Below are 15,442 nucleotides of genomic sequence, written 5' to 3'. Positions count from 1 at the left end.
TTATTTAATAAGCTATATTAAATTTAAACCCTTAAATCAATATTTAAGATTCCATAAATGCAAGATTATAAAGGTAAATCAAAGAGCTTTAATTTGCATATTTGTAATTTCATTCTTTGAGCATATAGGTCAAAAACCAGTTTTGGTTTGTCTAATTATTCTTTTAAGGGCTAGAGTTGACCTAGGGTCTTATATTATAATTTCTGGTCATTAAAGCCTCAATGCTCTATGTAAAGGAATAGTGAGGCTCCAATGTATTGGTGCTAAATGTCGTGAATTTTTCAATTAGAATGTTAATTTTAATTTATTTAAATTACCTATAGCTATTATTTTTAAGCCTTAGATAATTTCCATGGCTGATATAAGCTCTAGAAAGAGAAACTGAGGGAGGAGGGAAGGGGTGGAGAGAGAGGGAGGAAAGGAGAGGGTTGAGGGAAGTGGGTACTTAAGAATACCCATTTTAGAAAATTCCATACAGATTGTCTAGCAGGGATTTAATGAGTTGATGCAAAATATCCTTGAGAAATTCAGAAAGATACATAAGAACATGCTAAAACACATATATACAGATTTTTATTTTTAATGGAAAAATAAAGACAAAACTTTTAAAGTAATATTTACTTTAAAAAAAATCTTCCTCATTCATGGAAATTATAAAAGCAAAATGTTTTACATAAACTCTAAATTACCTTGTGAAACATGGCTACCTTTGTCAAAAATCATAAGCTTATCTTAAAGATTTCCCCCTTCTACTTCCATGTCAAATAAGCATTTGACATGATTAGTTCTATTAACTATATATTTATATTTATATATATATATATGTATATATATATGTATACCATAAACACAAATGGAGTTCCTCTGAGGGTCAACTAAAGTAAAAAATAAGCCCCTGCCGCCAAAGCTTTTACAATTCTTTTTGGTTCTAAATACAATAGTAGAGTAAAATCTTAAGCAACTCAATTTGATTGCTTCACATTTTCTCATACATATACAGTTTGATTCTCATACCTTCTGCAGAGCCAAGTTATCTCCATGCAGTGCAGAAAAATTGACTATTTGGAAAGGAGAAAAGTTGGGAGAAGTCACAAAGCTTTTCATGGCTTTGCTGTAGGATAACATTGCAACCGATGTCACAGAAATATTTCCCTGGTTAATATGGTGAACTTGGGGGTTTAAATAGTCTCCTAATTTTGCTAACATTGAACTCAAAGTCTACAAAATAACCAAAATTAATGAATAAAATAGTGACTGATGGATACTTAATATTCTTTTAACGCCAGATGTGGGGTATGCTTTATTTAATGTGAAAAAAAAAAATCTCTTATACAAGAAGTGCTCCCTGATAACAAAAAATGCTATAGCCAGTTTTATCTTTTAAGTGACAAATACCAACCTTCTAAAAGCAAGCATATAAAATGATGCCTCTAGCTTCACTTAAACCAACTTCTCACAAAAATATTATGCATGAACATTTTAGTTTGAAGCACAAATAAAGGGGCCTCATATGCACTGATTTATTTATAAGTACTCTTATAAGTATCATTAGAAAAGAGACGTAAACTACATGGGAAAGGAAGATGAATTATTAAGTGAAACTTCGACGGGCTTAAGAGTAAATACACCACATTGTTGCTTAACTGAATCATAAAATATCCATATTTCTGTTAGAGCTGTACAGCGTATTTCAAGTAGAAATAAATACTAGTACACGCTAGAAGAGAAGGTTTAATAATTGATAAAAATGTACAAAAATATTCAAATCAGAAATGCTTTAGAATGTGTACCACAGAAGTCAATACTTCTCACTGAGTAGGGAAAAGTTTTCTTCAAAGAAAGACTGGACAGAGGATATTAAAAAAAAGAGAGGAAGAAAGAGAAAGACAGAAAGAGATCTGATTCTTTTTAAATCAAGACAACTTTTGTTAAAGAAAATGTTTAAGTCGACATTGATTTTTTTTTTTTTAGACAAGGATATTGCAACTGTCACTTAAAATTTGGTGGCACATTCTTTAGTAGGTCCTTAAGGCAACATATTTAAATTAATTTACAATCTGATTTGATGTTAAATTCTTTTTTTTAAACATCGCCTCAAAATAGATGTTCAAATAATGCCCTCACAATAGCCTTCTGTTTTATTCATCCAAATGCTCACAAAATTAACAATGGTGGCTATAATACAGCAGTGCTCATTAGCACTACTATATAGTTAAGGGTTTCCATCAAAAAACACCTATTTTTTTAGTTCACCATAAAAATTCACATCAGTTAAACCAGTTAGGAAGTGCACAAAAAAGCATTTTGATCAGTTGCTGGTGCTTTTTTTGTACGACTATGCATCCAAAAAAAGAAAAAAAAAAAGGTTTCATTATATCTTCAAAATCCAACTTCTGCAAATTTCAAATCACCTCAAAAATGTTTCGTTGTGGCATTGACTTCAGAACACAAAAGTAAGGACATCTATGGCAATCAATAAATCACCATCTCTATTATTCTACTTTGCTGCTGTACCCTAAAAAGGGGCTTTCTTTTAGAGTGGTGATATGAAAATGATTCTCTGTAGAGAATCAAAAGTTTTCATGTTTAGTTTTGAATTCCCTTCTCTTTTGCAGATTTAAAGTCAATTCCACGGTAACAATACTTAATGCACTTCTTCCTGTGATATAATTAAAACCCAGTGTTGCTTCAATGGAATTTAAAACATCAGAATCCCTGTCCTGAACTAGACAATTTTTAATTATACTGTAAACATATATTTGGTATAATTAATTTATTGATCATCATCCAGTTGTTCCAAGAGGGTCCTTCTCCGCTTTTCTAATTCCCCTTCACTCAGTTCACTGCCAGAAGTATCCCAATTACCCTGGAAAGACATTAACAATTAACAGTATTTTTTTTAAATCTTGAAAAAACATTTTTCTTAAGAGGAAAATTACACGGTACTTTTTAAAACCCATTAATCCTTGCTGAGAAGAAAATTCATTATAAGGTATAAAGTATTTAATGACACAAACTGATGAAACTGGTTTTGCAAAAAAGAATTTTAAGTTCATAGTATTGTCTTTGTTGCTTCAGAGGAAAAACAGACTAAACAATCATGCACTCAAATTATACCACACTTGTCTAATTCATTCAAATCAAGTGACTAGGTCTAACCTACTCAATGGATTTTACCAAGAGTTATTAAACTTACTCATCTTTATAAAACTAAGGTTCCAGGGAGGTTCTACTTGACTTATCCAAGGATACACATACAGAATAAGTATAAGCTATTTTATTATTTAGTATTTATTGAATATTAATTTTCATGTGTACACATGCATATTTCTTTCATGTTTTTGAAAGCATTGCTTTTTATCTTGATTAAAGTTCTGAACATGATGTGATTTCTCCAGAAACAGTGCAAGCCTCATGTCTAGTTTAAGCAGAATGCTAAGAAGGGTTTTAATTACATACAAAAAAAACCCTCCCAATGGCATTTAGGATTTTGTTTTAGAACCCGATACAAACCTGGTCAAGTATATATTTGTTAGATGCTGTTGGTTCTACTGCCAGATGTCCACTTCATGCAACCTTTCACAAGTTGAGATTATGAAAACTAAAGCAATTCTTTAGTTGTTTGTGATGGGAATTCTACCTGTTCTCTTTTTAGAAACAGCCTCTAGCTACTTAGAGGTTTTTCAGTTTTCTTTCCCTAGCTACTTTAGAAGATCATTTAAAGTTCTAGCATTAGTGATTGACTAAGCAACTAGTGATTCAAAAAATAATAACTTGGATTATCTAAGAAAATACTTCACTGTCCTTTATTTTGAGAAAGATCTCAATTTACAAGACAATTTACCTTGCTCCAAGTGAATAGAAAGTCCCTCATTTCACTTTTCTTTCCTGAATCTCATCCTTCCCTCACATCTAAGACACAAAAGAGGAAACACCCTAGAATTCAAATCACTACTTAATTTTATAGATAAAAGTAGTCTTTTGCTATGAAGAGTGATTTTGTAATCATACTATTGTTCTTCAGTCTTCAATGAATTAAGTCTATGCTACAAATTTTCTTCTGTAAAGTCTAACAAATACCTTAACATTATATTTATGTAAAATGTAAAAAAAAAAATTAGGAAGTATTGATTAGCTGAAATTGGGGTTTTTCTAGCCTCTAAACATTAGTAAATTAAGTATAAAAATTGTAAAGGAAAAACATGTATCTGAGGCAATATTAAAATACTTACAGAATCCTTTCCAGTCTTCTTTTTAGGGGATTTGTGTTTTGATTCTGATCTCTGCCTAGTTCTATCCTTTTCATTTTCTCGTTCTTTTTCTTTTTTATCCTTTTCTCGTTCAGTATCAGAATCTGGAGAATCCTACAAAAAGCACATAGTTATTAAGAAAACACAATAATGTTTAAAAATTGTTCACTGAGATAATATTTAAGATACAACTTGTACAAAGCAGTGTAATGTTCTCTTAGATTCACTATTAATCAAAAATGTCTTTTGTTAGAAAATAAATAGCAAGCACACGGCACTATAATATTACTAAGAAATGTTTCTCTGCTTATGGAGAGATATAAAAAAATCACTGTAGGTGGAAATGGCAGATGATTTAATTACTCTGGAAAACAATGTGGAATTTTTTTGTGACAAAAATGTCCATGGCCTTTGATCCATTATTAGGTGTATATCCCAAGCAGATAAAATAAATGTGTGTATGTGTGTGTGTGTATGAATGAATTAAACGGATGTTTAATGGCTGTGTATTTGAAATTCATACATATATAAATCAGTAAATCTCTTTTAAGACTGATGATATATTGTGATGGACTTCTTTTCAACTATGATGTGATTCAGACCAATTCCAATAGACTTGTGATAGAGAGAGCCATCTGCATCCAGAAAGAGGACTATTGGAACTGAATGTGCATCACAACATATTTTCACCTAATTTTTGTTGTTGTTTGCTTGTTTGTTTTTTCTCATTTCCTTTTTTGATATGATTTTTCTTATGCAGCATGATAAATGTGGAAATATATTTAGAAAAACTGCACATGTTTAATCTATACTGGATTATTTACTGGTGGTGATGAGGAAGGGGAGAATAATATGGAACACAAGGTTTTGCAAGGATGAATGTTGGAAACTATCTTTACATGTGCTTTGAAAATAAAAAGCTAGAAAAAGAAAAGGCTATTTTTAAAAATAAAGAGAAAAAAAGATAATAGAAAAAAGAAATAAAGAAAAAAATAGAAAGAACACTAAATTTGGAAGAAAAAGTTTCTGGTCTGCAAAATGAAAGTGGTTAGAGTCAATAATCTCTAAGGTCACTTCCATTTCTCAACCTATGATTCCATGAACTAAATTCAGATTGTCTGAGTGCTAGATGTAAGGGAACCATAATCAGAAAAATGAGAAAATGTTAAATGTTAAAAAAGGATGGTCCTGCAGGTCTAGCAGGGGCTAAAAGCCAAAAGATGTGCAAATTCCAAAAAAGGAATCAAGTGCAATTAAAAAACTCTTTAAGGATCAATAATCCTTAAAAAGGCATCCAGGACTAAAAATGTAATGAGATGGGTTAAAAAATGTCAACAGGGAACACCTAAAAGACATTAGCAGTTTAACATCGTAAAGCTGTTTATTATATATATTTTCAAGGAGCCCCCAAACTCCACATGATATAGTAAAGTTTAGTTTTGTACTGGAATACAGTGAATTGAAAAGATCATTATTAAATGGTATGGTGCTTAATAGAAAAGACTTTTTTTGAAGGGGAGGAAGGAGAGAGTTCCCCAGCAATGGGGGAGTGACTCGAAAACCATAGTCTATAAGGTAAGACTTGGTTACTGCCTCTTTTTAATTCCTCATATATGAAATTCCATGTCTGTACCTTTAAAGGGGCCATTCTTCATGTTTTAACTTATTATCTTGCCTCTTAGATTTCTTGGCTTTTTCTAAAAGTTGGTTGACACCCAGTGGTTAGTACCTTCCTTTTAAACGTTAATTTTTATCCTTATTATTCACTTTGTATGTCTCTTGCATATAGGTATATGTGTACACCCTTATTCTCACCCAAACCCATTCTTTTTTTTTTTTTTTTTTGGAGTGCATCACTATTCTCCTGTTCTGGAATGGACCTGATTAGCAAGTAAGCTTTAATTTATTCTTATTTTCTATTCAGGATTGGTTAGTTCTGTTCTCAACCTGATGGCCCTAATCCTATCCCTGAGTTCACCATATTGGTGCTAGTTTTAGGGTAGGCAACTAAATGGCTTTAACACTAGTTTAGCTGAGGACTCCTAAAATCTTGATCTGATAATCCACTAGTTTCACCCTTCCTAGTGACAGGCGTGTGCTGCTGCATCTTGTCATTTTTGTACTTTCTCTGTATCAAGGCTTAGCACTTAGTAAATGATTGACAGAGCCACCAGATGAAGATGGCTAACTTACAGATTTGTGTCTTCTCTTCTTACTTTTCTTCTTATGCTTTTTTGATTTCTTGTAACTTCTCTCTAAGAAAGATAAGAGAAAAAAGAATATTAGATTCTGAGGCAACATAAGTTCAAGTCAGTTTAACAAGTTAAAGAGAAAAGCTCACCAGACTCCGCACTAGAAGAACGTTCTGAAGCAGAGCGGGATTCTGACCGTTGCCTCTTTTTCTTTGAATGGCTATCATCATCATCTGAATCTGAGCCCTAAGAGAAGAAATTATTTAAGACGCAAATTTGTGATGATTCTGAGAAAAATACTCTTATGGTGATATTCTGTAAACAAGAATCTTACCGATCGAGAACGTGAACGTTTCCTGTGATGTTTTTTAGATTTTTTTGAATGTTTCTTGTTCTTTGAATGATGATGTTGACATTCGTGCTACAGTTTAAGGAAAAACAAGTTAGATTCGTTTTACACAATACTTTGTAATGATCCTTTCCAAATGATATGCCAGCTGTATATATGAGAAAGGACTTGTTAAACATGTCTAAATAAATACCCACAAGTCTTAAAAACAGACATTAAAAACCAATCATTTATACATGATTAACTAGACAATTTCCAAGTTAAATCTGTAATACTATCCAAAAGACTGCATATCTCTTTCTAATAATGCTTTCTCACACAGCAATCTAGAAAGTACCCGGCTATAATATAAAATGGAAGCAGGGGACAAAGTACAGATGAGGAATGGCATAAATAAGGCTGAATAATTTGCCATACATAGTCTGGATAACTAATTTTCTAATACAATGAAATACAGTAACCTAGTCTTTAAAAAGCACTTTGACAACAACCATATTTAAATAAGGGTATCCTGGTTAACATACTTCCATAAGCTTTTATGACAAAAACCTCCCATATGTCTTCTACCATATGAAAATTAAAAGCAGGATTATCCAGTAGCAAAACATGGAAAATTCTAGTACATTCTTTTTCTTTCTCCTACCTGCTATGTTATCCCCCACTCACTGTTTAGATACATGATGGTGGTCTTGCTACTTTTTAAACCATCTTGCAAAACAAGAAAGAATCAGGTATCTTCTATAAGTTGATAAATACCATTGTGTCAATGCTCCCAAATATTTTCAATTCTTTTTTTCCAACTAGGAAAAAAAAGGGTTTTGCAATTCATAACTAAAGTTATTGAGAGATTAAAAGAAAACTGTTACCTTGACTCATAAGCCATTCTGCCTAAGGGAAAGCAAATTTGCTTTTTAAAGTCTGGGATCGTTCTCTGCACTCCCTTTTACTACCATGTCTAATTTGAATGATTAGTCTTATATAGTACAGCAGACGGCATCATGTTTTCTTATTTAATAGCCTCATGACTCACAACTACATTATTTCTTTCAATTTCTTTCAAGAAAACCAGCGCTGGTTCAAGGAACCTGCTCTTGATACTGTGAACAGGAGTCAGCATAGGAGAGATAAAATAAGATCACTGGGTCTGTCAAGTTCTAGATTCTGTCCCTTTTTTCCCCCTAAATCACAATCCAGTGACCAAATGGCTGGTGATAAGCCACTCTTGGATTTGGCTAAATTGGTCAGAGACAGTAAACAGTATTACAGGGATGATTACAACAAGGAGAAAATGTTTCAATCAACATTTTTTTTTTTGGATTTGAAATTGAATATTAACATGCTAGTTGTCTTTGTAACATGTGCACACACACTTGAACACTCTAAATGATTTAACAATCAACATTTAAATTACTTATAGAATTGAGAAGTAATAGAGAACAGAAAAGAGAAAAATTGATAACTTAAAAAATAGTTGTAGGAATTTCCAAGAAAATTTTTTCCACTTAAGTTAAATTCCCAATGTCACAAAATTATGTTTTTTACTGAAGACTTCAAGAATAAATTTATTTTAAGTTTGATATAATTAGTGACATAGTAAATTACATTCTACATGATTTAGCTGGATCAGCTAAAGGAAACATTTCTAGGATAAGTCCTGAACTTCAAGCAAAAAAGCTAAAGTAAATGATGAAAAACAAAAAGCTGCTCAAACGAGGCTGCAACACAAAGAGTCTAGACTAATTTATTTTCATAGCTAAGAGATCCAGGTGCAACATAAAAGTGGTTGAGCATAATTGTGTTCATTTTTAACAAATACTTTCCAACTGCCTTTTAGAATTTTTTTCTAGCTTTTTCCTATTCCTAGTCGATTTTTTTTTTGGGGGGGGAGGGGTAAGGAAAGGGGAGATACTTGTCATTTCTCATGAACATCCGAAATGCTCTCTACCTGGATGACATTTTGGGAAAGGATTTTCATTTCCTTTTAGGTTTATTTATGGCAAATAAAAAATGAACATAACTTTCTATTTTATAAAACCACTTTTAAATTGTGCTGAAATTGCCAACTTACCATACTGAAAATTTGTGGTTGAATTATATTTATAACATGTAATTAAGGCACATCCTTATTTCTACAATAAAAAGGTACTGGAGGAAGATCATCACATTATGCAGGAGATGATGGTAATCTTAAGTCCAAATTGATTTAATCAAAGAATCTCCCTTCCCAAGCCAGATAACAAAGATGCTACTATATTTGTACTGATAAAACAAATATATTTAACATGAAGAAACCCAATAATGCTATTACCTTAAATTTCTGAACTATAGATTTAATATTAAAAAAGCAAAAAAAAAAATCCATAAAATTGACTCAAAATAAAATCCTTCTGCACTGAAAATATATTAATAATGGTATAAAAGATAGTTACTAAAACTAGATTAAAATTACCTCAAGCACATGCATGAAATCCTTAAATATTCTTTTTCTTTCAGACTCTAGAGTAATGTCTTCAAATGCAGGTTCCTTTACAAATCTTTCTCGAATCTAGGTGAAAAATCCCACAATAACATTACTAAATAAACAATATTAATGAATATATAACTTTCAAAGTTAAAAATAAAACAAAACATTCTTCAAATTCCTTCTAAGTTTACGGTTCAAAAAAGACAGTTTCTGTAATCCCCAAAAGCCTAAGGTAAAAAAAAAAAAGTTAAAAGTACGGGTAACCTATACTCCCCCCCACATTAAGCCAGGCTAACTGCCTTCAATTTCTATTTAAGCTATAACATTAGACAAATTTTGGCAGAATACCATAAAAAGAACACTGCACCTGGAGTCAGAAGGCCTGTAAGTACTGGCTCTACCACTTGCTACATATTTGATTTCAGAAAGGACTGTCTCTCTTTTTAATCTACAATCCTATGGCTTTTATGGTTCTCAGCATTCCTATATGTAAAATGAGGAGATGGGACCCTGAAGGACTCTTTTAAATCTATGATATATGTTTGCAATATATGGCAATGTTATTAGTAAAATAATCTACAGTGAATTATACCAACACAAGAAAGCATAATATACGTACATCTTCCCAGACTGCATCCAATTCTATTGGAGGGGCAGCCTGTTTCAACATACTCTTGAATGCAGACTCTTTTCGTTTCATCTTACGAGCCTCCTCCTTTTCTCTTTCCCGTTCACGGGCTTCTGCTTTTTCTAACAACTAAAGAAAAGATGTCTACTTTAGTAGTGGTACAATAGCAAATCAACAGTTTTAAGTTCATATTACTTTTTGATATTTTCTGAATTCTACCACAATAATTTTAACAGATATAGTATTAACATTAGTTATTAAAAGTGATATTCCAAGAGATTTTTTTATCTACCTTGCAAAATACAACTGTTATCCTACCCAATATCCCTTATTTCCAATAACAATAAAACTATAACTTCATTAAATATATTTTTATAAATATCAACTTTTTTATGAATAAAAAGTGACATAAGCTAAGACAACTTACACTATTAAAAGCCAATTTGATGTTCCCAGCATCTAATGTTGTTGATCTTTTAGTTGAACTGATTACTGCAACAAAATCTTCAAAAGTAGTATTTACTTCAACCAGAAATCCTTTATCCTATAAAACAAATGCCTCATTTATATGAGAAATACCAATCCCAATTTGGAGAGCTCAAGCATATCATTAGTTGTTTACCATTATTAAGCCAGTCAATGAAATACATCTCATCTCTTTACCTTTAGGATGTCTTTTATTATCTTCTTTTCATCATGATAACGTGCTTTTAGATCCTCAACATAAAACTTGAAAAGATCAAGTGCTGTTGATCCTAATGAAAAAACTAGAGAAGTCAAAAGCTAGCTCTAACCAAAGAGCTGCAATTACTTTTTTCATTTAGAAAAAAAAATGTCTCCCACTCACAATGACCACCCCCATTCCATCCATTCCATATACAATCAAATTATAAGTTAGGAAGGAAACAACCTTACCAGGCTGACCAAGCATGTTGGTAAATCTAATATCAGAACTAATTGTTGGATATAATTCCATCCAAGATGACATAGAATGCAACTGTCCGTGTTCATGCAACTCATCTAAAAATATCTGAAAACATTCATATTTAGATAAAAATAATCAGCTACATAAACATAAAAGTCACACAATATTTTAAATTATGCTTAAGAAAACTCTACAAATATGCATCTCAGGCTACTTAAAATCATATTAAACAGCCAACTTTCCATTTCAAAAGTACTTCCTATTAAAGAGATAACAGACTATTCTAGTATTTGAGAACTTGCTAATGTTAAAAAAAAAAAAACTGTCAAAATTTCTGTACTAAAGATTCATATAATTACGTCTCTCAACCTTAATAACTCTGAGGACACTTGTATGCCACTTTGATAACTAACAACACTAATATTGACATTGTTTCCTTCTCTCTCTCTCACATTATTTACTTCTTATCTTTTGGATGATTTGCATCTTGAATTTTTTTTTTTAGAGATTATGGTATTCTATCATCTCCATATCAATCATCTCCAAGTCAAATCAACAAGTATTTATTAAAAATATACTATGTGCCAAGACCTGTATTAAGTGCTAGTAATTAAAAAGGCAAAAAAATCAAATGTGTGAGGATAAAAACTGAGTGAATTTGTCAATAAAATAGATATAAGGAATAGGAGATATATGAAAGTAGTGTGAAGTTGAAGCTCCCATCTAGGTGTAAGTTTAAGAGAATGGTGGTGCCTTAGAGGTCCTGCTGGTAAGCTAAGTATGATTTTTACATTTTATTTTATTCAAAAAATATAAAACATATTTTCACAGGCCATCACTTCATTTTGGTGACTCTAACCCTAGATAATAATAGGAACGTCAGGAAGAAAAGTTTAGTGAGATGGTTAAAGAACACATCAATTTTAGACATGTTGAGTTTAAAATATCTATGAGACAAAAAGTTTGAAATGTGTAAAAGGGAATTGAAGATTTAAGACTGGAGGTCAAAAAGTTAGGATTTGATGAGTAGATCTGAGAATAATCTATATACAGTTGATAATTAAATTCATGGCAGCTAATTGTACAAAGGGCGAAAAGGAAAAGATCCAAGACAGAATCTTTTGAAAACAGGTTAATGAGCATGACTTAGAAGTTCCAGCAAAGGACAATGATAACAGTCAACTAGGTAGAACCAGGATAGAATGACATCAAAAAGAGCCAAGAAAGGAGTACCAATGTGAAAGGATATAGAGAAGGATAAAAACTGAAAAAAGGCCATTAGAATTAGCAATTAAGAGAACATCAGTAACTTGGAAAGAGCAATTTCAGTTGAAGATTAGAAGCAAACTACAGTTAAAGAAAAAGTAGAAGCAATGACTCTACAGAATTTTTCAAAGATTTAATCATGAAGGAAGGAGAAACATACTAAGTCAGCAAAGATAGATTAAGTGAGGGTTTTATTGAGGGTTTGAGAGGCATGAGTTTATTTATTGGTCGTACACGAGAACCCAGTAATAGGGAGAAATTGCAAAGAATAGAGATGATAGGGAAGACATTCTGATAAAGAATTTGGGACAGAATGGTGTAAGAGGGTTGGCCTTAATGAGAAGGGTCACCAAAAGTGTGTGCTGTTTTTTCAGAAGCTGCTTTGGGTCACGAAAATAAATGCACAACAGCCTATAGGCAATTAAATCTGTTCTACTTAATTCTGAGTTTGTTTTCTATTCATTTGTACTGTCTGTCTAAAATATATGAAAGGATGAACCAGATTTATATAAATATTTCACCCAACTGCATAACAAACCTAAGGTATCCTTCGTTAAATAGAGACTCTTGAACAATTATATACTATATTATAAAGGTTCTGAAATATTCTATGGAATGATGCAATCAGTTCAATGTCAATTGGAAAACAAAACAACAATGCCTCAAAAACTCTTCCTTAAAAACTCCTCTTCCATCTGAATTTTGCATTTGAGAGTGGAGAGGACAACATTTTTGACAATCCTGTATTACTATTTTACTACTGATTAACGCTAAGCAAAAGATCAGTTTTTGCCACAGTCACAGACTTTTTATATTCTTTTAATATGCTCATGAGACACTTTTTACTGAAGGGAGTAGTTAAGGAAGCAATATCTTAAATTATTGAATCAACTGCTTTTTTATACAAACATGCCAATTAGAAAGAAAGATTAAATGCTCTTTGGAATAGGTGCAATACTCTAATTCAGGCTGCATGAACCACTGAATACAATTATCAAAGAATACAAGAGGGATCGTATCTATTCTCTGTTACTTTGCTATATAATTATAAATATCATTTGCAAATGCCTATCTGTTCCCTTCCTTGAGGTTGCCTTTAATACATGTATAAATTACTCTAGAAGATTATACAGAAATGGGGAAAAGACTATTCATGAATACTTGATGTTCACAATTCCTTTCTTTGAAATTTTAACAATCTATGAGCCACTGTTTCACATACTGTAATAGGAAAGAAATCTAGTATTTTGGCATCAGAAGATAGGTTCAAATCATGGCTCATCTACTTAATAACTGTGTGACTTTGGATAATTTTCACTTAAAACTCTCTGGCCTTAATTTCTCCATGTCTAAAATAAGGGAATGGTCTACATTAAACTACTTTCTCCTGCATTATGGTTTCATATATATGAAATCATATATATGATTAACTTCTAAAATTATGTGATTGCGATAGTCATTAGAAAGATTTTATATTAAGAAATGCTAAATTTTTATAAATGGCCTAAAAAACCACCTGTTCTTTCATATCTTTTCTTTCAGTCACTACAGAGATGAGTGAGCTCCCTCCAGAGTACTAAAGGTCACCTTATTTTCCTTTGTTTCATGAACTAAAAAAGCCAAAGACTCCAAGAATTACAAAGTATTGAATATGAAGTTAGCTGTTCTAGTTAAGGTGGTCTTCAGAAAGCAAAGTCTACTGTTGAGAATATATCTGATGGCTTTCTACCATGAAAGAGAATGCCAAAGCTTATACCTTTCTGATATAGCCATCAAGATGTCAGAATTATATTCTTAACATGGGAAATGTGAAATACTAACCTGAAAAGATTCTCTATTTTTACGTTGCCGCCTCCTTTCTCGTAACAAACTCTTTTGTTTTTCTTCTTCCTCTTCTTTTTCTAAAGCCCGGATATGTTCTTCAAAGCATATCAATGCATCTTCTTTATCCATGTCTAAAGGGGAAACAAATTAAAAATATATATACTTGAATAAGGAAAGTAATAATAATTTCATGTTAATAAAATTATTTCAAAAACAGTATCTATACAATAAGGATTTCCTTTTTAAAAAGTGACCCAACATCTCCAACAAAGGAAAAACAAAACTTAGGGATATGGAGATCAAAACTGTGTTAATAAATGTAATCTGAATTATCAATGAAATTCACCTACAACTGACATGGCATGTTTGAATTAATTCCATGGTTTATCATCTCTTGTGAAACTTCCATTTTAGGAAAGATTCACACATTTTCTAGAAATGAAAAATTCTAGTGTTGTCAAAATTATGTTGAACAGTATTTTTGAAACACTTCCATTTGTGATAGCAGTGGTCATGAGTTTTTCTACTGACACAAAGCTGGCACTGATCAAATAAACTGAGTTACTGAACTGAGTTTCCTATCTTTATTTATCTCTGTTGTATTTGTGTTGAATTTTGTATCATAAAATTCTGTATCAGGTTTCAGCATAGTTTTTATTGTGATTTTTAATCTGGGTACTTCAAACTACTGGGTAGTTTGAACTAAACGAGCACGCTTAATGACTACCGGTGATATTGCCAAGCATTGGTGTAGACACATATTAACAAATGACTGGCTATTGTGCCAAAATACAATCCAATAAAGAAAATATTTTCAATAAAGAAAAGAAGCAAACACTTTCAGAGGGATCTACTAGATACTGCACGGGTTGTTCCCAAGTCCTCTACAACAGAGCAGCACAGACTTCTTAAAGTTGAAAAAAAGAGAGAGATAAAAGACAAGTAAAAACATTTGCCATTGGATACAAACAGTGAAAAGAATGGATTTTTTTTTTTTTTTTTACTTATGAAAGTCACTTTTCAGTTCAACCTTATATCAAAATTATTTTCATTAAGTCTAGATGAGCCTGTAAGATTTGGGCATCTATCTCATCAGACTGCAAAATATTCCCCTCACCCCCACAAAACAAATAAATAAATAAATAAATTTTCAGGGAAAAAAAAAATACAAAACCTTTTTATTTGTTGAACGTTTAGTAAACTTGGAAAATTCATCCACAGAGGGAATGGTGAAAAGATACTAAGGAGCAGAACTGTTCCAAAATTACAAAACTTTCAAATGGGGATGGGATACTACAAGATGACCTTGCATCATGTCAAGTCAAGAAAGAGTGAGACATATATCTAAGAATAGACATCAATGGCTTGGAAACTTGCTGATTTAAACCTATATCAATAATGTAAGATGAATTTGGAAAAATGGATAGTTTCTGAAAGGAATAGTTAATATTCAATATGAAAAATGTGGTTTAATGAATTGAGGATGTGACAAAATCTTGTGAAGTCAATTACAAATCATGTGACTTCAATAAAAGGACATTATA

General features: G+C 31.7%; 1 protein-coding gene across 9 annotated transcripts in view; it reads right to left on the bottom strand.

The window, feature by feature from the left end:
* Positions 1-551: 551 nt before the first annotated feature.
* Positions 552-15,442, bottom strand: part of PRPF40A (pre-mRNA processing factor 40 homolog A) — a 52,884-nt gene continuing 37,993 nt past the window's right edge. For 5 of the 9 annotated variants that reach the window (XM_051986374.1, XM_051986376.1, XM_051986379.1 and 2 more), the window contains 11 exons: positions 13,896-14,029; positions 10,799-10,913; positions 10,547-10,650; positions 10,311-10,427; positions 9,875-10,012; positions 9,241-9,336; positions 6,777-6,863; positions 6,592-6,688; positions 6,444-6,505; positions 4,233-4,364; positions 552-2,866 (listed from right to left, as the gene is read on the bottom strand). In XM_051986374.1, coding sequence (XP_051842334.1) covers positions 2,774-2,866; positions 4,233-4,364; positions 6,444-6,505; positions 6,592-6,688; positions 6,777-6,863; positions 9,241-9,336; positions 9,875-10,012; positions 10,311-10,427; positions 10,547-10,650; positions 10,799-10,913; positions 13,896-14,029 — 1,175 coding nt within the window. In that variant the 3' untranslated portion in view covers positions 552-2,773. The remainder of the gene's footprint in view (positions 2,867-4,232; positions 4,365-6,443; positions 6,506-6,591; positions 6,689-6,776; positions 6,864-9,240; positions 9,337-9,874; positions 10,013-10,310; positions 10,428-10,546; positions 10,651-10,798; positions 10,914-13,895; positions 14,030-15,442) is intronic. The other 4 variants (XM_051986375.1, XM_051986377.1, XM_051986380.1 and 1 more) reach the window with 1 other exon arrangement.

This window comes from Antechinus flavipes, chromosome 3, assembly GCF_016432865.1.
Source record: "Antechinus flavipes isolate AdamAnt ecotype Samford, QLD, Australia chromosome 3, AdamAnt_v2, whole genome shotgun sequence".
NCBI lineage: Eukaryota > Metazoa > Chordata > Mammalia > Dasyuromorphia > Dasyuridae > Antechinus > Antechinus flavipes.
This window is presented reverse-complemented; position numbering and strand designations above follow the sequence as displayed.